This window comes from Ursus americanus, chromosome 11 (genome assembly GCF_024610735.1).
Source record: "Ursus americanus isolate L20-20 chromosome 11, mUrsAme1.1.p, whole genome shotgun sequence".
Lineage (NCBI taxonomy): Eukaryota > Metazoa > Chordata > Mammalia > Carnivora > Ursidae > Ursus > Ursus americanus.
In genome coordinates, this window is record NC_142137.1 from 27,192,036 (window position 1) to 27,215,257 (window position 23,222).

The following is a 23,222-nucleotide window of genomic DNA, read 5'->3' on the forward strand; positions in this document are numbered from 1 at the left end:
TGAGAAAATAAGAAGGGGAGGGGGAGAGGGAGGAAGACTATGGGAGGAGGTGGGGGAGAGGAGGGAAAGAGTGGGACTGAGACTGACCAGCAGACCAGGACTCATGCAGTGTGGTCTTTCTATCTCACCTTTACCCAATTCCAAATACATGGACCTACTCCATCTCTTCCCCTTATTTCTCACTGTGTGTTTTTAATTGATTCAATACACCATGTGATTCAAGCATCTTAATTTGGGATCTGAAACCCATGTGATAGCTTACCTGGTGGTATATTTGGAGACTACACTGCATCAAGGTAGTTTCCCACATGACAAAGCTCATCAGTGTTTCTCAAGCCTTCATGTGGTCTGCTAATTGTCTGCCACCAAGGGCCAAGAGAAGAAAAATAAATGAAAGGTGGCAACCAATTATTAATGGGGGAACCTGAAGTAGTCAATCCCGCTTAGTTCCACAGCTCAGTTACACGTGGTCCTTGTGACTGTATAGTAGTGCGTGCCTATATAGTCACGGTTTCTCCGGGAAAATTACCCCTCAGTCAAATGGTTAAATTAGAGGTATTGGTATTTGATGATGTTCCACAAAGAGGACAGTGGTCTACAAAGACGACTATGATCTCAGGATGCTCAGCCAGTTGAATGAGTTTCACTTATCATCATCACTGTCATTAACAGTGTGAAACTAATTCAATTCACCGCACCTGCGTTTACTCACTACACATTTCACACGGGCCAGGACTGTGCTCCGTGCTGCAGCGGAGAACAGGGAAACATGACAGATCACCACCTCGGGAATTTTAGAGTGTACCGTAGAGATACACCGTGCATGGCAAAGATACACTAAGTACCCAGGTATTATGATACAAAAAAACCCAGCTACATTCCATAAAAGGCATGCAAACAAAACTTTATGGAAATTCAAAAAAGTAAGCACTCACATTCACTGGAAGAATCTCAGGAAAATAAAATGGGACAAACTCTCTTAAGGATAATTTAGCCATGTATATGAACAGCCTTAAGACTGCACAGCTTATGGTAATTAAAAACAGAAAATAATCCATGTACCTGTCTAAAATATTTAGAGTGGTTACATAAACTCTGATACATCCATTCACTAGAAAATATGCAGCTCTTAAAAATTACATTGCAGGTAGGTATTTCATAAAGTGTTATGGGAAAAGTATAAAAGACACATGATTTAAAAAAAAATGTTCTAGGGGCGCCTGGGTGGCACAGTCGTTGGGGGTCTGCCTTTGGCTCAGGGCGTGATCCCAGAGTTCTGGAATCGAGCCCCACATCAGGCTCCTCCGCTGGGAGCCTGCTTCTTCCTCTCCCACTCCCCCTGCTTGTGTTCCCTCTCTCGCTGGCTGTCTCTCTCTGTCAAATAAATAAATAAAATCTTTAAAAAAAATGTTCTAATTCTTCAAAAGGACAGGGAGTGAAATGTCTTTCTCCACCCCAGAATCTCCGAGTTATCTTGAGATCTTTCCGTATCGGTGAAATACAGATCTATATAGCATGTTCTTTACCAGTCACAGAGTGCAATTGTATGGGTTTTAAATATATTTCACTTTTTCAGTCCCTTATTAAAGGACAATTACACTGTTTCCAGAATTTTGCCATTACAAACAATGCTGCGATATATCTAGAGAAATGTCTAATAGTATGTGAAAATGTTCAAGATATTCTGTGAAGTAAAAAACAAAGGCAGATGAACGTCTGGTTTCCAGCTCCTCATGTAGGAAGTTGGAAGTGGCTACTCCATCCCAGCAACAAGTAAAAAGCTGAACAGACTGAAAACTCAACACCTCTGGGATCTGTGAGGGAGGAGGATGCAGAGCAAACTGCAGCCCCCGAGATTAGAGAACAAGAAGTACAGAGAGAACACCGGGAGGCTTGGCTCCCCGAGCACAGTCTCAGCAGGAGCTGGTGCCAAGGCTGGAAAACCCGAACGGCAATTGACAAATTGTTGGAGGCTCAGTGTGGACAAGTCCGAGTTAAAAACTCCAAGGAGACCCAGTCAGGAGGGTCCCCACAGTATTGTGAGATTTACTCTCAGGAGTTTGACCATATTCCCACAGTAAACATCAGAGAAAAATCCCCTCAGGCTTCTGGCAAGGGAAATCATTTTTAAATATGCCAGAGCATTCTGTTTTTCCTAACAAGGCTGCCCTCAGGAGAAACTGACTAACCTGAACTTAACCTGCTGTCGTATTCTTAGAGCCTAACAAAACTGAGATGGGGAAATACCCAATTTCAGCCCACTCTATAGCCATCCTGTCCCACCTAAGGTAAGAGAAAACGAATGAGAAGCTCTTGAGAAGTTCACAGTTCTGAAGCATATGCTTACTGTAAGACTGAGACCTGATCACGGGACTGTAGAGCCCCTCCCCTCTCCCTACACCTGACCATCGCATCTCAAAGGCCTATTTATAGCAGCTCCTTTTATGCAACACATCAGGTCTGGCTATCAAGAAAAACTGCAAGGCATTCTAAAAGGCAAAAAACACAACTTGAAGAGACAGACCAGAAACAGACATGGCAAGAATGTTCGAATTATCAGACTGGGAATTTAAAACAACTATGATTAATATGCTAAGGGCTCTCATGAATAAGTGGACAGCATCCAAGCACAGATGGGTGATGTAAGATGGAGATCCTAAGGAAGAATCAAAAAGAAATACTTGGGATCAAAAACACTGAAACCCTAGCCCTAACCCTTGATGGGCTTACAAGTGGACTGAACTCAACCTAGAGAAGAATCTCTAGGCTTAAGAATGTATCAATAGGGGGTGCCTGGGTGGCTCCATTTGTTAAGCAGCTGCCTTTAGCTCAGGTCACGATCCCAGAGTCCTGGGATCGAGTCCTGCATCTGGCTCCTTGCTGAGTGAGGAGCCTGCTTCTCCTTCTGCCGGCTGCTCCTCCTGCTTGTGCTCGCGCTCTCTCTCTGTCAAATAAATAAAAAAAATAAAACGATATGCTAAAAATCTTAAAAAAAAAAAAAAGGATGTATCAATAGAAACTTCCAAAACTGAAAAGCAAAGAGAACAAAGACTGAAAAAAGAAAATCAGAATAGAACATCCAAGAACTGTGGGACAACCACACAAAGTATAACATACACATAATGGGAAACCAGAAGAACAAAGAGAGAAAGGAACAGAAGAAATATTTGAAATAATAATGACTGAGAATTCCCAAATTAAAATGAGACATCAAACCACAGATCCAGGAAGCTCAGAGATTACCAAGCAAAATAAATAACAAAAACCTTCACCTAGGCATATCATTTTCAAACTATAGAGAATTAAAGATGCAGAAAAAATCCTGGAAGAAATCAAAGGAAAAAATAAAAACCTTACCTGTAGAGGAAAAAAGAAAAGAATTACACCCTAGTTCTCTTCAGAAAATATGCAAGCAAGAAGAGACTGGAGTATACTGAGTATTTACCCAAAGAAAACAAAAATACTAACTTGAAAATATACATGCACCCCCTACATTTATGGCACCATCATTTACAATAGCCAAATTACGGTAGCAACCTTAATGTCCATCCATACATGAATGGATTAAAAAAATGTGGTGTGCATATGCGCACACGCACACACACACACACACACACACACAGGAATATTAATCATAAAAAAGGATGAGATCTAGCCATTTGTGACAACCTGGATGGACCTGAAGGGTATTATGCTAAGTGAAATAAGTCAGACAGAGAAATAGAAAGAGAAATACCATATGATCTACAAAACAAAATCTAAACTTAAAAAATCTAAGATAAAAAATCTAAATCTAAAAAACAAAACAAATGAATAAACAATCAAAAAGCAAAAACAGACCCATAAATACAGAAAACAAACTGACAACTGCCAGAGGGGAGAGGATAGAAAAGCTGGGCAAAATGGGTGAAGGGAAGTGAGAGACGTAGGCTTCCAGCTATGGAATGGATATTTCCCATGGATGGAAGGTACAGCACAGGGAATATAGTCAATGATATTGTAATCGTGCTGTATGGTGACAGATGGCAGCTACACTTGTGGTGGGCGTGGCATAACAAATAGAGCTACTGAATCACTATATTGTACATCTGAAACTAATGTAACATTGTGTGCCAACTATACTCAAATTAAAATTTTTTCCAAATTAAAAAAAGAGAGAGAGGAATAAAATATTTAAAGCACTGAGAGAACCACTGACCTGAATTCTGTACCCTGAAAAATTATCCTTTAATAATGAGGAGAAATAAAACTTCCTTGGACGAACAAAAATTGAAAGATTTTGTTGCTAGTAGATCTGCCTTGCAAGAAACGTTAAAAGTTCTTTAGAGAGAAGAAAAATGATACAGGTCATAAACTGGGATCTACATAAAATAAGAAAGAGCTTTGAAGAAGGAATAAGAGAAGGTAAAATAAAACCATATTTTTCTATTTCTTAATTGACCTAACAGATAACAGTTTGTTCAAAATAGCAATACCAACAAGGTACTTTATTGTGTATGCATATGTATATATCATATGCTTATATGTAAGTAGAATGAATGACAGCAATGCTACAAAGGTTTGGAGGGAGAAATCAAGATTATTTGTTATTTTAAGGTACTCACACTACCCAGGAAGTGGTATAGTATTATTGGAAAGTCAACTTGGATTAGCTATAAATGTGTAATGCAAACTCTAGGGCAACCACTCACTGAAAAAAAGTTAAAAAGAACTATAAAATGATATGCTAAAAAATCATTTTTGTTCAATTAAAACCACAAAAAGCAGGAAAAAGTGGAAGACAAAAACAGAAACAAGACAAGAAATAGAAAACGGTAATGAATATGGTATATATTAATCCAACTCTTTCATAATTGCTCTGAATCTCAATGCTCTAAATGTAACAGTTAGAAGACAGAGACCATCAGAATGGATCAGAAAACAACCCCAACTATATACTATCTATAAGAAACCCACTTTAAATATAAAGACACATATAGATGAAAAGTAAATGGACAGAGAAAAATATACTATGCTAATACTAATCAAAAGAAAGTGAGAATAGCTATATTAATTTCCGACAGAGCAGACTTTAAAGCAAGGAAAGTTAGTGGGGATAAAGAAGGGCATTACATAATGATAAAGGGGTCAATTCTCCAAGAAGACTAACAATCTTAACATGAATGTGCCTAAAAACAGAGCGTCAAACTATGTGTGGCAAAAATGAATAGAATTACAAAGAGAAATAGGTGATTCCATTATCATAGTTGGAGATGTTAATACCTCTCTATCAGAAATGGGAGCTCCAGCAGGCAGAAAATCAGTAAGAGCATAGTTGAACTCCACAACACCATCAATCAACCATATATGATTGACATCTACAGATCACTTCGTCCAACAACAGATTACACATTCTTCTCAAGCTCACAGTGAGCATTTACCAAGAGAGATCACATTCTGGACCAAAAAACACACCTTAACAAATTTAAAAGAATAGAAATCACACAATGCCTACTCTCAGACCACAATGGAATTAAACTAGAAATCAATAATGGAATGATAGTTGGAAAATCGCCAGATACTTGGAGATTATTAAGCAAACTTCCAATAATACAGGAATCAAGAAAGAAATCTCAAGAGAAATTTTTTAACATTTTGAACTAAATGAAAATGAAAACAATCACAATTTATGGAATGCAGAAAAAGAAGGAAAAAATAAAAAATTTGTGGAATGCAGTGAAGGTAGTGCTTAAAGTGAAATTTATATAATTGAATGCCTATATAAAAGAAGAAAGATCTAATATCAATAATCTAAGTTTGCATTTCAAGAAACTGTAAAAGAGCTAATTAAATCCAAAGTAAGCAGAATTAAAGAAATAATAAGAATTAGAACAGAAATCAACAAAATTGAAAACAGGAAATCAATAGAGAAAATCAGTGAAACCAAAAGCTGGTTCTTTGAAAAGATCTATAAAATCAATAAACCTCTAGTCAGGCTAACTAAGCAAAAAAGAAAGAGGACACAAATTACTAATATCAGAAATAAAAGAGGGGACATTGCTACAAATTCTATGGACATCAAAAGCATAATAAAGGAATTCTATGAACAACTCTATGCCCACAAATTTGAAAACCTAGACGAAATGGACCAGTTTTTTGAAAGACACAATCTGCCAAATTCACACAAGCAGAAATAGACTATCTGAATAGACCTGTATCTATTAAAGAAATTGAATCAACAATTAGTAAACTTCCAGAACAGAAGACATCAGGCCCAGATGAGTTCACCAATTAATTTCACCAATCAATTAAGGAAAAAATTATACCAATTCTTGACAATCTCTTCCAGAGGATAGAAGCAGAATAAATACTTAAGTATAAGCCCAACAAAATATGTACAAGATCTGCATGAGGAAAATCATAAAACTCCGATGAACAAAATAAAAGAAAAACTAAATAAATGGAAAGAAAGATATTCCATGCTTGTGATTAGGAGGACTCAAAACTGTCAAGAAGGCAGTTGTTCCTAATTTGATATAGAGTTAACACAATCCCAATCCCAAATTCCATCAAGTTATTTTGTGGATATCAACAAATTTATTCTGAAGTGTATATGGAAAGGCAAAAGACCCAGACTAGTCAACGCAATATTGAAGAAGAAGAACACAGCTGGAGGACCGACAGTATCCATCTTCAATACTTATCAAGATAGCTTAGTACTGGCAAAAGTATAGACAAATAGATCAATGGAACAAAATAGAGAGCCTAGAAATAGACTCACATAAAAATAAAGTCAACTGATTTTTGGCAAAGGAGCAAAGGACAGCATTGGAGGAAAGCACAATCTTTCAGCAAATGGTGCTGAAACAACTGGATATCCACATGCCAAAAAAAAAAAAAGTATAAAACAGAGACTTTACACCCTTCACAAGAATTAATTCAAAATGGATGACAGACCTAAATGTAAAACACAAAACTACAAAACTCCTAGAAGATAACATAGGAGAAAATCTAGATGACCTTGGGTTTAACAATTACGTTTTGGATACAACACCAGAGGCACAACCCATGAAAGAAAGAACTGATAAGCTGGACTTCACTGAAATTAAAAAATCTCTGTTCTGTGGAAGAAAATGTCAAGAGAATGAAAAGATAAGCCACAGACTAGGAAAAAAACATTTGCTAAAGGACACACCTAGTAAAGGACTGTTATCCAAAATATACAAGGAACTCTTGAAATTCAATGATAAAAAGAAAACCAACAATGAGCCCAAGATCTTAACAGACAACTTGCCAAAGAAGATGGGAAACAAGCAAGTGAAAAGATGCTCCGCATCATATGTCATCAGAGAAATGCAAATTAAAACAACTATGAGACAGACCAAAGTCTGGAACACTGCCAACAGCGAGTGCTGGTAAGGATGAGGAGCTCTCATCCACCGCTGGCAGGAATGCATAATGTATGGTACAGCTACTTTGGAAGACAATTTGGTAGTTTCTTATGAAACTAAACAGACTCTCGCCATACGATCCAAAGGTATCGAAAACATGTTCACACAAAAACCTGCCTGCGGATATTTACAGCAGGTGTATTCATAATTGTCAAAACTGGGAAGCAACCAAGATGTCCTTCAGTAGATGAATACATACACTGTGGTCATCCAGATAATGGAATATTAGTCAAGGCTAAAAAGAAATGAGCGACCAAGCCATGAAAAGACATAGAGGAAACCAATGCATATTCGTAGTGAAAGAAGTGAAACTGAAAAGACTACATACTTTATCATTCAAACTATATGACAACCTAGAAAGGGAAAAACTATGGAGTAAAAGGATCAACGGTTGCCAGCAGTTTGGGCGGCGGGAGGAGGAGGTGAATAGGCAGAGACAGAGGATTTTTAGGGCAATGAAAATGCTCTGCTTGATACCATGATGATGGATACGTGCTATTATACATTTGTCCAAACCCACAGAATGTACAACACCAAGAGTGATCTATAACATAAACTATGGACATTGGGTGATTACAGTGTGTCAGCGTACGTTCTTCGGTAATATAACAACTGTACCACTCTGTGGGGGATGTTGATAATGGGAGAGGCTTTGCATATGGGGGGCAGGGGTATATGGGAAATCTCTGTACCTTCACCTCAATTCTGCCGTGAACCTAAAACTGCTCTAAAAAAAATAAAAATAACAAAAGGGAAATAATAAAATGGCATACACAGAATGATCCCATTTTAATTTTGTGAAAATATATTTGCCATAGTGAGGAAAAGTCTGAAAGGAAAGACTACATATATTTATAGTAGTTATCTTTATGTAGAATTACATGTGACTTTAATTGTCATCCTTTTACCTCCTACATTCTCTATTATCTAAATATTCTATGGCGAAGAAATATCATTTATATAATTTAAAAATATTAAATGGTTTTAAGAACAGCTTTGTGGATGAGACAGCACTTAGACTAGGACTTGAAAGACAGGTGAGATTTTGATTTGCTCAGAAATAGAGAGAATAATAGTGATAAAAGGAACTGTGATGGAAGCTCCATGGGATGAGAAATTTTAGGCAACTTGGAAGTAAAATTGTCTGTTTAGGTTAGAGCACAGAATACCTGTAGGAAAGTGGTAGATAAGGAAGAAGTTGGAAAACTTGCACTGAGACCTTGCTCACTAGCTGAGGTGTTTACAGTGAGCAGAGCAGCAAGCACAGGAGGGAAACAACAAAGACAGAGGTGAGCAACAACACCTCTTTCCTTTAGTGAGAAAATGTACTTATCCAGAATATTCCTGGGCACCTAGCTCAGCCGACTGTTGGTATTACACTTGATATGTCTCCAAAAAGACAAAATGATCTAACGGGGTTTCAGAGACAGAGAGGTCAACTTAGAGAAAATACAATGTCATAAGGCAAATGTAATGAAAGCATTAAAGAATCATTGCTACACAAAATACTTTCAAAGACATCAGTACTCACCACCCAAATGATTTCCCAACAATATACTCAATAAGCCTGTGGGACTTTAAGTACTATGCCCAAGAGATGGACATGGGGAAGATGACTGAACTGCAAGATTTTTACCAAGATCATGAAACAGGTGGACTATTTGAAGTACACACCAATTATATTTATGACTACCACTGCAGAAAGATCGATCCTAAAGACATTGTAGTGGTGTCTGGACATCAGATTTATACTGCTGTGTTCTAAGCACTTCCAAAATCCATTCCAGAATACTGATTCTCTTTAACATTTTCTGGAGTCAATGGCTGACCTATTGGAGATTCCCCCACTATTATTAAGAAAGCAGAAGAATAATAAAATATACCAAATGGTCCATACCATAATACTCTATTCCAGGTATTTGAATACTGCCTCAAACAATTCATATCAGTCCAACTCAGTAACTATTTAAAAAACAGCTCCCATCTGGAGAACAACTGACCAGGCACTGTGCTTGGTTCTTCACAGGCTTTAATCCCAATGGTCTTGTACAGAAGGTATTATCATCCCCATTTTACAGAAAAATAAAACATGGCTCAGAAGGCTTAATTCACCTGTGCAATTCACACAACTAACAGGAGACAGAGCTGGTGCCGGGGTCTTTTTGGCTGAGAGCCAGTGACCCTTCCACTGGACAACACGGCCCAACACCTGCCCCCTGCCCCCAAAACAGCATTCTGAAAATGTCACCAATATTGTTTTCCTGTGCTAGTACCATGAGCAGAGCAACTGTGAGAAACCCTCAGGACTCATTTCAGACAGATAACTGGATCTCGGCAGTTTATCAACATAATAATGCCGTGGCAAACAGCAAAACCAACACAGCTTTCCAAGGAAAGAGCTGTGCCAAATATTTTTGTGGCCAGACTCTTTTTTTGCCTCAATCTTCAGCAAAATAAAAAACTGGGTAGAATAATAACTATGTCTTTCATTGGTTTGGGGGTCAGATAAACAAATTCCTTTTATAAAACCAAAAGCAAGAAGTTGAAAATCTCCAAATATAATGCTTATACATTTTTAATATCTCAAATTCCCTTTAAAAATCTCAGGAATTAAATTGCAATTTAAGATATCTATAAATAGCATGGAATTGAGCAAAATGCTACTGATTTAAGCCAAATGAGAAAACGAGCAAGAGGCCCTTTTGCTATCTTTATAGAATAAAATTCTTTAGGGACTAGAAGCAGTGTTCTAAGAATAGAAAGAACATTTTCTCCCTGAATACCCCACCACTCCCTAACTCCACTACACTTTCATCTTACATCTGTAGGCAGCTTTCTCTTTTCTCCCCCAAAGAAAAGGCAGGAACATATCTGGTGGAAGCATCTCAACAACTTTGAATATTAGATGAGATACAGAATAAGAAAACACTACTGGAAAATACTTTCCCTACTCTCGCTGGAGATCAATAGAGGCAAACAAGGAAAATCTAGCAATCTATTCAATTCTCTCACTGCCTTCCAGTGCCATTCCTCAGAACACAGAGTAGCTGAACATCAGGAAAGAAACAAAGGAAAGGGGTCCGATCACCAAGGGTCTGAATGGTGCATTTACCCACCCACCGTTATCAAGTCTCCACTCTGGACTAGGCATCAGAAATACAAAAATAAACGGCATATTAATTGGATTTCTCTGTGAAATACTCCCATAGCACATCATACTTCTTTGTAGCGCTCATTACAGGATCACAGGTTTTTTAGCTACATGTTAAATCTTAAGAGGCTTGGTTATGGGAATGTAGAGTGGTACAGCTACTATGAAAAACTGTAAGCAGTTTCTCAAAAAATTTAAAAATAGATTCCCATAGGATGCAGAAATTCCATTTCTGGGTATGTATCCAAAAGAACTGAAAGCAAGGTCTTAAAAAGATACTTGAATACCCATACTTCTTGCAGCATTACTCATAATAGGCCAGAGGCAAAAACAACCCCATGGTCCACTGACAGATAAACAAAATGTGGTATATATACACACAAGAGAATATTATTCAGCCTTAAAAAGCAAGGAAAACCTGTCACATGCTATAACATGGATGAACCTTGAGGACATTATGCTGAGTGCAATAAGCGAGTCAAAAAAAGACAACTACTGTATGCTTTCACTTATGTGAGGCACCTAGAATAATCAAAATCATTGAAACAGAAAATAGAATGATGGTTGCCAAGAGCTACAAGAGGGGGGAATTAGTGTTTAATGGGAAGAGACTTTCAGTTTTGCAAGATGAAAATGTTCTAGAGGTTGGATGCACAACAATGTGGATATACAGATGGTTCCCAACTTATAATGGTTCAACTTGACAATTTTTCAATTTTACAATAGTGCAAAAGCAATATGTATTCAGTAGAAACCATACTTCATATTATACTTTTGATCTTTTCCCAGACTAGTGATATGTTGTATGATCCTCTGTCCAGCTCCCAGGCAGCCACGTGATCACAAGGGTCAACAACCCATATACTTACAAACATTCTGTACCCATACAACTACTCTGTTTTTCACTTTCAGTACAGTATTCCATAAATTACATGTCATATTCAACACTTTATTATAAAATAGGTTTTGTGTTAGATGATTTTGCCCAACTGTAGGTTTGTTTTTTTTTTTAAAGATTTTATTTATTTATTCGACAGAGATAGAGACAGCCAGCAAGAGAAGGAACACAAGCAGGGGGAGCGGGAGAGAAAGAAGCAGGCTCATAGCGGAAGAGCCTGATGTGGGGCTCGATCCCGTAACGCCGGGATCATGCCCTGAGCCGAAGGCAGACGCTTTAACCGCTGTGCCACCCAGGCGCCCCCTGCCCAACTGTAGGTCAATTAAGTGTTCTGAGCACATTTAAGGTGGGCTAGGCTAAGCTATGACGTCCAGTGGGTTAGGTGTGTTAAATGCACGTTCAGCATATGATAGTTTCAGTTTACAATGGGTTTATTGGGACATATGCCCATCTTAAGTTGAGGGAGATCTGTACTTAGCATTACTATACACTTAAAAATAGTTAAGCTGGGCAGGGGAGCTAGCAGCCCTGAAATGGTGCTGCTGGAGAGAGAGCAATTCCTGATGGAGCTTACCAGACTCTCCCAGAAGTGTCTGTTGTCAAGCAACCTGTTCATCACCCCAAAGAAGTATGATGGTCGAACTAAGCCCGTTCCAAGGAAAGGTAATATAGAGGGCTTTGAACCCTCAGACAAGTGTCTGTTCAGAACCACTGATGGGAATAAGATCAGCACCGTGGCGAGCTCCCAAGAAGTGAACAAGTTTCAGATGGCTCACTCAAACCTACTGAGAGCTAACATGGATGGGCTGAAGAAGAGGGACAAAAAGAGCAAGAGTAGAAAGAGCAAAGCAGCACAGGGAAGGGCACCAGATACCCTGCTTTCAGCAACGAACCACCGAATTACTAGTTTTCTTTTGGTTTTTACTGTTGGCCACAAAGCTAGGTTTCTGGTTCCCCTATAATAAATTTTCATGTGAGATGAGGGTCATTTTGGATGGAAGAAAGGTTGTAGTATTTACAAGATAGTTGTAAAAAGCCAAGTTTATTTTAGAATTGGCTGATCGGTCTATGTTGCATGGTTGTATGTCCTGGGATTATAAAGTCTCTGTAGCCATCTGTGTGAAAAACAATGGATCGTTAAACCTGTATTTATACACACACACACACACACACACACACACAGATACACACACACACAAAGTTAAGATGGTAAATTTTATGTTATGTATATTTTACCACATTTTTTAAAATTTCCTAATTAAAAAGAGACTTGGGGCACCTGGGTGGCTCAGTCAAACAGATGACTCTTGGTTTTGGCTCAGATCATGATCTATGGTCATAGGATCCAGCCCTGCATAGGGCTCCACACTCCATGCAGAGTCTGCTTGGGATTCTCTCCTTCTCTCCCTTTCCTTCTCCCCCCACCTCTGCTCCTCCCCCACCCCCTCGCCTGCTGCGTGCATGTGCGTGCTTATGAGCACAAGTGCTCTTTCGCTCTTTCTCTCTCTCTCAAATAAATAAATAAATAAAATCTTTTTAAAAAGAGAGAGAGACTTTTTCCCCTGTAGCTTCATTATTTAAGCACAGGTATTTGCATATGGAAGATATTTAATAAATATTTATTGAATGGATAGATGAATGGAGGAAGGGATGGATGGATGAATGGAGTGGACTGATAGATGGGAATACGAACAGAAGAGCAACCTATAAACCAATAATTACTATGCCATGTGAACATAAGAAATGGACCCCGTGAATAGGAAGAAGGGAAGAGTTCTTGTTACGGTTGGTTCTGATAGAATATTTACCATACAGAACTACTTTGTCTTATCCATCAATGCCACAGAAAAATTTTAATAGAGATTTAGTCCTTTCTGGTTGAATAATTTTTATTTTTTCTCTTATTTCTCTTTATCACAGTATAATCTGTCTTCTGACCTAGATGAAATTAAAAGGGAAAAATCCATTTTTTGTCACCTTTGCTCTTTCCAGCACCTCTTTCAATCCAAAAGGGTAATGTGAAATAAAGCTTACAATCAACACTGCAGAAGACGAAAGCAGGTGATAAGTTGCTTGCCCATAAGCTATTAATCAGCTGTCCTCCAGGGCGTAGTGTTATGAAGCTGTGTCATGTAATAAACAGCAGGCGAAAAGAATAATCTCCATTTTCTAACTCTGAAGTGCAGGCATGTGCTATAAAACTAAATTGACATCTGTTAGCAGGCTTGTCACATGGATGGTTTTTTCCTGCAGAATCTGGAATAAATTAAATCTTAAAATAAAACTTGGAACAGAGAGGCTGCTTTACATAATTCCTTCTAATGGCGTGCTGATTTTAAAGAGAAGTTCTTACAAGAAATGTTTCATTATCATTTTAATTGCGAAACTGTTGAATGCCACTCCACGCTAGGAAATTAGTGTTTTTGTAAGGTCCTTATGTTTTTAAACTAAAAAGTGGCAAGTGAAACCTTCCTCACGGGCTGGAAAATAAATCAGGTTTTACCTCCAAAGAAAACTGTGCCCGCTTTTCCCCAAGCACCTGGAGCCTTGTTTCATGGCTGGGTGGTTATGCATGGTACCTCCGAGCACCAGCATGGCTGAGCTCCCGAGGCAGCGCTGGCAGGCCGGGGTGTGACCTCACAGGCTTTGCTCAGGAATACACTCCCTCAGAGGATTCACTAATAGGATAGCAAGTTCTGGGGCCTCTTACTGTCAAACGGCATTAAGCATTTTTAACACAGATAGAGGAACTGGCAGAGCAGCACGACCCAGTGAAAGTGGGCCGAGCAACGCTGAACATAACATTCTTCTATGGAGACGCGGCCTCCTATAGGAAAGGAAGTCACACAGAGGGAAACCTTTACGGGCTCCTGAAGCTTATAGCCCCTCTGCTCTCTCAGGATTCCTTTGGCTCTCCTTCCCAAAACTTTGTCAAAATGACAAAATCCTCAGACAAATATACCCACCCGTGGTACACAGCAGGGAAGAAAAACAAATTGCCAGCTCCCTGGAGGCTCATTTCCTCTATAAGTGAAATCTCCCCCTTTTGTAATAATTCTGGGCGCCTTTGGAAATCTCAAAGAAGCGACAATCAACCAGAATGCTTTGTTTTATATAACCTCATCATTCTGCTCTCCTTAAAATTCTTCATTCAGTTCTCTCACCAACATGAATGTATTTGCCCGTACAACCTTCTCAAATGGTAGGGGTTCATATCCCACACCTTATCACAGGGAACACTGAGGCACAGAGGACATAGGAACCCGGTGAAGAGACAGAGAAGGAAGCGGAAGCGGACCGGCTCTCAACCCCCTTCTTGTGTAAAGGGTTTTATGCATAGGAGTAGAGGGGGGATTTGCAAATGGAAGGCTGAATCACTAGAATCCTCTCTCCACACTGAGGCTCCTCACAGGGTGATCTTCCTATTACCTGGGTTCGAGTTGGGGTGGGTCGGTTAAAAATGCAGCTTCCTGGGCTCCATGCCAGACCAGCTAAGTGAGAATCTCTAAGGTTGGTTCTGGGTTTGAAATTTTAATTAAGGTCCCTAGGTGATGGGATTCTTTGCTTGCACTGTTATTTTTGGTTTGTTTTCCGGTGTTACCAAGTCTAACACTGCAATCTGAGAGCCCCTCAGTTGTGCAGGTGGGAGTGGGTCTCTGGATTCCCGAGCACCGTTCACATACAACTTCCAGCCATGGAAAATACAAATCACCGCTAGATCCGGATGCACCTAGCTCATTCTTCAAACAGGCTTTGTAATCTACATGCTGCTAGCTAAATACCGAATGGTTTGAAAAAGCACTAAGAGCCCAGAAATTTGCGTCACAGCAAATCTCACCATTATAGATAAGTGAAGAAGGGTAAAATGCCAAAACTCATTTTCTACATGTTGCGTGCCAAAGTTCTAGACCTGTGTTCTCAAGATGGTTTGTCCTTTGGGTCCACTACAAACTGATGGAGACAGAAAAATGTCTCTGCATTTCAAATTGCAATTTAGGAGCGTAGCTGACTCATTACTCCTAAATTGCTACTGGCTTATTTCACAGGAACACAGCCTTGTCATGATTAAATAGCATTTCTGCAAGACGAAGTTGCCTTCAAATACACAGAAAGATACACACCTCTCTTCGAAAAAGTGATATAAAGAAGTCTAAATGGAAGATTGCCCTGGGCCCTAAAAGAGCACCTGGATTTCTACCTTTACCATAACATATCTTGTTGCCATGGTGTTTTCCACCCAAATATTCTGAACATCAGTGGCTAAGGCCTCTGGACACTCCAGCTGCTGCTTACGAATTCTGCGGTGAGCTTTGTGAAAAGATAGAGCATTCAGACTTCGATACCGTGCACGTTTTATTTAGGAAGATACTGGGTAGAAAGTCAGATCAAGTATGTTATGTATTTCCTGAGCACTTCCCTGGGTAGTTGGGATGGGAGCCCACACAATGAAGTCCCTGCTCTTAAGCCATCTATACGTCAGCTAGGAACATACATCTGAGATGCAGGGATCTAGCTGGAGGGTTAACCATTAGTCACGTGGGGCTCGGGCATGTCTGGGCCTTGAACTGGTATGGGAGACGACTGGGAGACATTTTTATACAGGAGCTTCCCTCCTGAGAAAAAAAATTATTCCAAGAAATGAGCAAGTTCGAAACAGAAATCTGGTAGAGGCCGGCACAGGAATGGAAGAATGACCTGGAGAGTAGCATATCAGCTGTGCCTCACATCGCCCTTGGCAGGGACTCGGGCTGAGGGTGGAGGACATCGGAACACAAGGTGGACCAGGGGCACCTGGGTGGCCCAGTTGGTTCAGCAGCGTACTCTTGGTTTCTGCTGGGGTCTGATCACAGTGTCCTGGGATGGAGACCCGTGCAGGCTCTACACTCAGCAGGGAGTCTGCTTGGGTTTCTCTAGGCCCCTCTTCCTCTGCCCCTCCCCCTGTGCTTTCTGTCTCTTACTGGAATAAAATAAAATAAAATAAAATAAAATAAAATAAAATAAAATAAAACATAAAGTGGTCCAGTGCTGGGCCTCTGGGGGGGGGACACAAATTACTAGTAAATATCCTTTGCTCCTGTGTTTCTCAGACTATGGCACAGGCCTTGCTACTCAAGGTATAGTTAGTTCCCCAACCAGCAGCCTCAGCAGAACCAGGGAGCTTGCTAGGAATGTAGAGTCTTGGGTCCCACCCCAGAACTTCAGAATCAACATCTACATTTTAATTAGATTCCCCAGGTGATTCACATATACATTAAATATGAGCCATAATGGCATGAAATATGATTTAGTTCATACAATTAAACATTTCAAAATCTTGTGTTTGTTAGGTTTTTTTTTTTTTAAAGATTTTATTTATTTATTTATTTGACAGAGAGAGAGACAGCCAGCGAGAGAGGGAACACACGCAGGGGGAGTGGGAGAGGAAGAAGCAGGCTCATAGCAGAGGAGCCTGATGTGGGGCTCGATCCCATAACGCCAGGATCACGCCCTGAGCCGAAGGCAGACGCTTAACCGCTGTGCCATCCAGGCGCCCCTGTTAGGTATTTTTAATATGCATTAGAAAACATAACTAAGCCAGTTTACTCATGAGTCCATGGGTATTATTTCTCCAGATAATTCTAAGAAAGGTGAATCAGTTTGAAGTTGACTGAAAGAAAAGTATAAAGGGAAGATGTACCCCCCATGCCAAACACAAACCGAAAAGAGAAAATTGTAAGAGAAGGAGAACATAAAGGACATAAACTAAAACTATATTTTAAAATAATAATAATAATAATGAAAATGACTCTAAAATGACATTTCCCATAAATATTTATCAAAAACAAAACAAAAAACTGGCACAGCAGAACTAATAACAAACAAAACAAGAATTTAAGGCGAAGAAAATTTCCAAGGATGAAAAATGACATAATATACACATGCGGTGAAATTTTCTTCCTGAGCCTATCATTTTCCATTCCCACCAGCAAAGCATGAGTATTCTTCCCAAGAAGCATTTCACTCTAGGGCGGTATCAACATCTTGTTTATATTTGCCAATTTGGTAAGTAAAAGAAAAGGGAATTTTTTTGTAGCTCCGTTTCAAAGCGCACGTTCTCTCCAGCGCAGCGCCGACCCCACAACAGACCTGAGGTCTGGTGATCCTTGGCCAACTCCGGGCCCAGGGACTCGGCCCCGCCCGCGCAGCGAGGGTCCCCGCGGACACCCCGGCCGGGACAGCGTCCCCGGGGGAGGGGGAGAAGGGGAGGGAGGACCCGCACCCGGGCTGAGCAGGCGCGAGTCCCGCGTCACCGTGTCCTCTGACCCGCCGCCCGAGGCCCCGCGCTCCACTTCTGCTCTGTATTAATTCTCAGCAGCTTATTTAATTTCTCTACAGCAGAGTGTTTACTTTCTACACGATCGCCAGCAAAGCTGTTCAGTGCCCCAGGGCAGCAAACAATAACAATTCTCCACAACCCTGTCTGAAGAACCAATTGTCCTTCAGTTTCACACAAAGCTTTCATTAAAAACTCTTGAGTGGAATTAGGTGCGGTTATCAATTTCCGGGGAAATCTGATATATTTTCCCTGAAAACAAACAAAGAAAGAAAACAGAAAATGTTTTCCATAAAATTTTGTAAAGACTTACTGAAATTGTTAATTGAAAGTCTTTGAATTTAAAATCTTTTTATATATTTAAAGATTGTATTTATTCATGAGAGAGAGAGAGAGGGGGGAAGAGAGAGCACAAGCAGGGGTAGCTACAGAGGGAGAGGGAAGAGCAGACTCCCCACTGAGCTGGGAGCCCAATGTGGGACTGGATCCTAGGACCCTGAGATCATGACCTGAGCTGAAGGCAGACGCTTAACTATCTGAGCCACCCAGGCAGCCCTTAAAATCATTTTTAAATCACTCTACATTCTGTGATCTAATTCTCAAGAACAATCCATATAGGGAGTATCAGGTACCCTATTCACCGGCAATCAAACGGAGCACCAGAGCAGTTAGATAAATGACCCGCCTGCCCAGTGCCAAAAACTAAGGAGAGAATGGTGCTTCAAACCTAAGTCACTGAGCTTCCGGAGGTAAACTGGAACTCTAAGGCAGTCCCGTTACTCATACTATCAACAGCAGGGCTAAGACTGAAGGTAATAACTTCTCACTAACCAGCCTGGATCATTTAGGGTACTCTGTGTAATAAAGACTTCAGGGGAAAAAGCATACGTTATGATTAATATGAGCAGAAATTTCGGACTCGATATTTCTCGTTCCGTTCTGGACAAAAATCTTACGCATCGTTACAGCAACAAGCACATCAGCAAGGAGAAGACAGTTCATCATCAATAATGCTGGATGCAGGCGCTATTACTCACTGACAGACTGGCTTCTGGCTCTCCTGCTTTTGCTGATGCAGCTGCTCTCACCTGATGCTTTAGAAATGTTTTTGATTTATAGTCGGAAATTAAAATTACCGGAAGAGTTTTAAAAGCAGAACGAAAGGCATATGCATCTTTCTGTCACCATCTCAGAGGATTGCCTTCCTTTTTGGCCTGAGTGGCTGGAATCTAGGGATGGATAGAGAGAAGAAGAAAAATCACAGCCTCACATGGAAAACATCACCCAACTATATGAAACAGTTTAACGACACGAGGTGAAAATAAAACAACAAAGCCCCTCTGGTTTCTAAAGTCACTAGCAGAAGAAATGAGCGCAGAAGACAAGACTCAAGCACAGACACGTGTGTGTGTGTGTGTGTGTTTTCTACTTGCTTTCCCTGCCAGAGCCACATCCTATTTACCAGTGTCTGTACACATGCAGAAAAATGAAAACAGACCTTGCTTGCTGCAGGCCAGAAATGAAGTTTCCTTTTATCTGGCACCACATAGCTTCTAGAGGCATGTTCCTAATGGAAGCAATCACTCACTCACTGATGGGTTTCATTTTCGTTGTTTTGTTTTAAAGCATTCGCAAAAAAACAAAACAAACACACAAACAAAAAAACCTATGAAAGAATACCAGTATCTTCTAAATTCCTCAATAAGGAATTTTTAAAGCAGCAAATATATACTCGGCAATTCTGACCCAGATCACTTTCATGGGTGTTTTTTTTTTTTCAGGTTTTTTTTTTTTTATTGTGGTAAAATTCACATTACATAAAATTTATCATCTCAACCATTTTTAGGGGTCATTATTAATGTTTTTAGTAAAAAATAAATAGCCTTAGGACTATAAAAAATCCATTAAAACATTTATTCTTTTTAGGGACTACTGTAAATATTTCTGCTGTGTCAGGAGCAGCATAAAAGATGGCAGGCTTCATCCTCATTCACTGCCGCTCCTGTGGAGTTAACAAACCCAATTCAGGTGCATACCTGGTTACCTGAAAACACATTTTCCATAGGAAATGTGGCTTGGATAAATTATATCCACGGGTCATTTTTTTTCAAAGCCTCATTTTATCCTCACATTTACCAAATCTCTTACTGAAATATTATCAACAAAAGCAGTCTCTGCCAGGTCTGTTCTTTGAAGAGTGAGGGTAGGTAGGGCCAGGGTGTAAAGAGCATTAAGGTGGAAATGAACACGAAGAATCTGTAGCTAGCTCTTCGAATGACCAAGAGTTGACGTATTAGAGAATCAAGCCTGTAATTTTCAGCTGTAAAAAAACAGGTCTCTGTAGGTAACAAGTGGCAAAAATAAAATAAAGTTCTGAAAAATGCTCCCACTTCAGTTTCTGTGTGGAGATTTTTACCCCCCAAATCCTAGGTATGTTTCATTAAGGCTCCTAATTATTAACTGCTGGTTACTGTCAATGGCAAGCAAAATACGATTAATCACATGTTAAAAGAGCAGCAAATTCTTTGAAGTGGTTCTTGAAGAAGCTCCTGCTGTCCAATTAAAGAGAGTTTAAAAAAAAAAAAAGGAGGAGGAAGAGGAGCAAGAGGAGGAGGAAGAGAAGAAAAAGAACAAAGCAGAGGAAAGGCCCTTTTATTAAAGATCAGGCAGCCAACTCAAGTTTAAAATTGAATTCCATGTACACTGTTTTTCAGAAACACCCATTCTGGCATGTTCTAAATCACATGCCATCTCTGGCTGAGAACAGGAAGGCAAAATAGGCCAAGCCCAAGAAGGGTTGGCAAACACACACAAGCCAAATACACTCAGGAGAATTATCTAGTGTTTGCCTACAGGATGCAGTTGGCTTGGGTCTACACTAAAAATTGCTTTCAAGGAACACAGTTCAAAGATTGAGTTTCTTTTTGCTACCCATTCACAGGAAGATACTTGTAGGGATTTGACATCTTTTGACATAATTATATCCATTGCAACGCACATAATGTCCATTCAATTTTACAAAGTTCATTTTAATCAAGATGTACATATGATCTGGCCTTCAAGAGCCGAGAGACTCAAAATAGTTGCTACAACCATGAGAAACATGATACATGAGCAATTTCTTATCAGACAAAAACCTGGCCCCGGCGACTTTGTGTTTGAGACCGATAGAAGTAGTTCGCTCTGTCTGAACATTTTAAATCAACTGCCAAAAGAAAATGGGACTCTTGAGCCCGTGCCAGAGTTAGGTTTCTTCCTTCCTCGCCTAGTCTTGGCCAACACCCTAGCACTACTCAACAGCAACCACAATCTACAAATCAACTTAAAGATCTCGATCCTTGCCAGAACTTTCCGTCTGCCAAGCTGACTCTATAAATAATGACGGGCGATCATCAGTAAGGTTGAAACTGGGTCTTCAACTATCCAATTCTCGGTTTGCATTTTTTTAAAGTTGATGAGTTTGTGCACTTTCTTTCATTAGGAAATCAAAGGAAAACTCTCACCTTGTGATGCCCAAATTCATTCAAAATGGTTCCCAGTTTTCTGGTGTTGCCGTGCGGTTTTTGGGCAGCAACAGCTGGATGCGGGTCTCGCCAGTCAATGGACAAGCGGTGATACCAGAGACGCTGACTCCCCAAAATATGAGCCGACTTCACACTAGGATCAAAACGATGGACTTCACATCCATTGTTGGCCATGCTAACCTCAAACTGGGTATCATCACTCCCCAGCCTATAAAGAAAGAGGATGGAAATCAATAACGACAAAACTACCATGAAGCAAAATGGTTGGATTGACAGAATGATTCTAAGGCCAATTTTCTTATTCTTATCGAGCTTTCTCCTGTTTTAACACGTGGCTAACGGCCCACATTCAATAAACCTTCTTCTTTCACAAAAAGCATTCGAGCTAAAAGCTTCTGGGTGAAAAGCAAGCAGAGAAATCATCTGTTAAATGCAGACCAGAGAATCACATGCTCAAACATGTAGAGGCATACCAAATTAATTTTTTACAAAGATGCAAATCATAGCAGCAATGGAACAAGCCTATCCAGTGATCTTAAGAGGTTTTCTCAGAATACGTCAAAAATATAAGCACCGGGATCAGTTCCCTTAGGGAGAGGGGCAGTCTGCTAATGCGGTAATTTGTCTCCATTCTAATGGCCACGATGCATGAGGCCTGACTTAAAGACAATAGCTGCTTCCTTAGAAATGGAAGGTAATTTAAAATAGCACAGCTAAAGAAAAGGCAACTGTGTGTGGTTCTACTCAAGAAGTAGAAGACATGCCTCACCTAAATTCACGTCAACAGGCGGAAGAAATTATGAATTAGTTGTACTTAAGTACCCAGTAGGTAACACATCATGTGAAACATTCCGATACTTAACACAGTTTTAATTCACTCTGTCATAGTACTCGGACGTATATGGTGGAGTTACATTCATCACTTTGACTAAAGCATCAGTTTGGGTGAAAAACATGAAATTAAATGAAAGAGGATTCGTTTCTTTTAAATGGTGATTATGGCTTCTTTGCCCGAAATACTATAATTAGATGTGATTTAAGATACCGAAATCTCACGGAGTGTCTATAATACATTGACCAAACCTGAACCCCGTGCAGAAATGCTTCATTCTCTTACACTTTACTATCTCGGATATTTCATAATTTGGAATTATACAAGCTCATTGGCTAACAATTACTGACCTCCTTTTAAAAAGGTTGACTAAACCAAGTCTTCGGCACAGAGATCCTCCACCTAGACGTTCTTACTACATTCTTATGTGCCTTGTTCTTTCCCTTCACTTCTACTCCATTGCTTTTTCCCTTGCTGGACCCATGGCACGTCAACCCTCTGCTGTCCCTCAGCTGTGATTCTCTCTACCGTTTTGGCTAGAAGATTTATCACTCCTCTCACAAACACTACCATTCCTTTTACCCGACAGATCCTGTTTCCTATTTTTATTTTTTTTTAAAGATTTTATTTATTTATTTATTTGTTTGTTTGTTTATTTATTTATTTATTTATCAGAGACAGAGAGCACAAGCGGGGGAGCGGCAGAGAGAGAGGGAGAAGCAGGCTCTCTGCTAAACAAGGAGCCTGATGCGGGACTCAATCCCAGGACCTTGGGATCATGACCTAAGAAGAAGGCAGCCGCTGGACCAACTGAGCCACTCAGGCGTCCCCTGTTTCCTGTTTTTAACCTCTTATTGAACCCACGCAGCTCAGATCATTGTAATCTCTATCCTAGTTTCCCCCCAATTTTTCCATGACCTAATCTGGTGTGGCAGATTGGCTTGCGGGCTCTAATCCTTCACCCTTCATCCATGCTACTGCCATGCTATGTTCTGCATGGGCGGAGTGTCCTTTCCCACCCCTTGATTTTTTGGCTTGACTATATGATTTGCTTTTTAGAAGGAAGTGACAGTA

At 40.0% G+C, this 23,222-nt stretch overlaps 1 protein-coding gene and 1 pseudogene across 13 annotated transcripts in view; one reads left to right on the forward strand and one right to left on the reverse strand.

Moving 5' to 3' along the window:
- The window catches only part of METTL24 (methyltransferase like 24), a 122,727-nt gene that overhangs the window by 52,105 nt on the left and 47,400 nt on the right, over positions 1-23,222 (reverse strand). For 5 of the 13 annotated variants that reach the window (XR_015726072.1, XM_087865388.1, XM_087865389.1 and 2 more), the window contains exons 4-5: positions 21,296-21,524; positions 18,929-19,021 (exon numbers count right to left, since the gene is read on the reverse strand). Coding sequence is in view for 11 of the 13 variants with exons in the window: in XM_087865388.1 (XP_087721514.1) it covers positions 18,974-19,021; positions 21,296-21,524 (277 nt within the window). In the remaining 2 variants the exon portion in view is untranslated. The other 8 variants (XM_087865382.1, XM_087865383.1, XM_087865384.1 and 5 more) reach the window with 4 other exon arrangements.
- Positions 12,013-12,441, forward strand: LOC148109255 (signal recognition particle 14 kDa protein pseudogene; annotated as a pseudogene).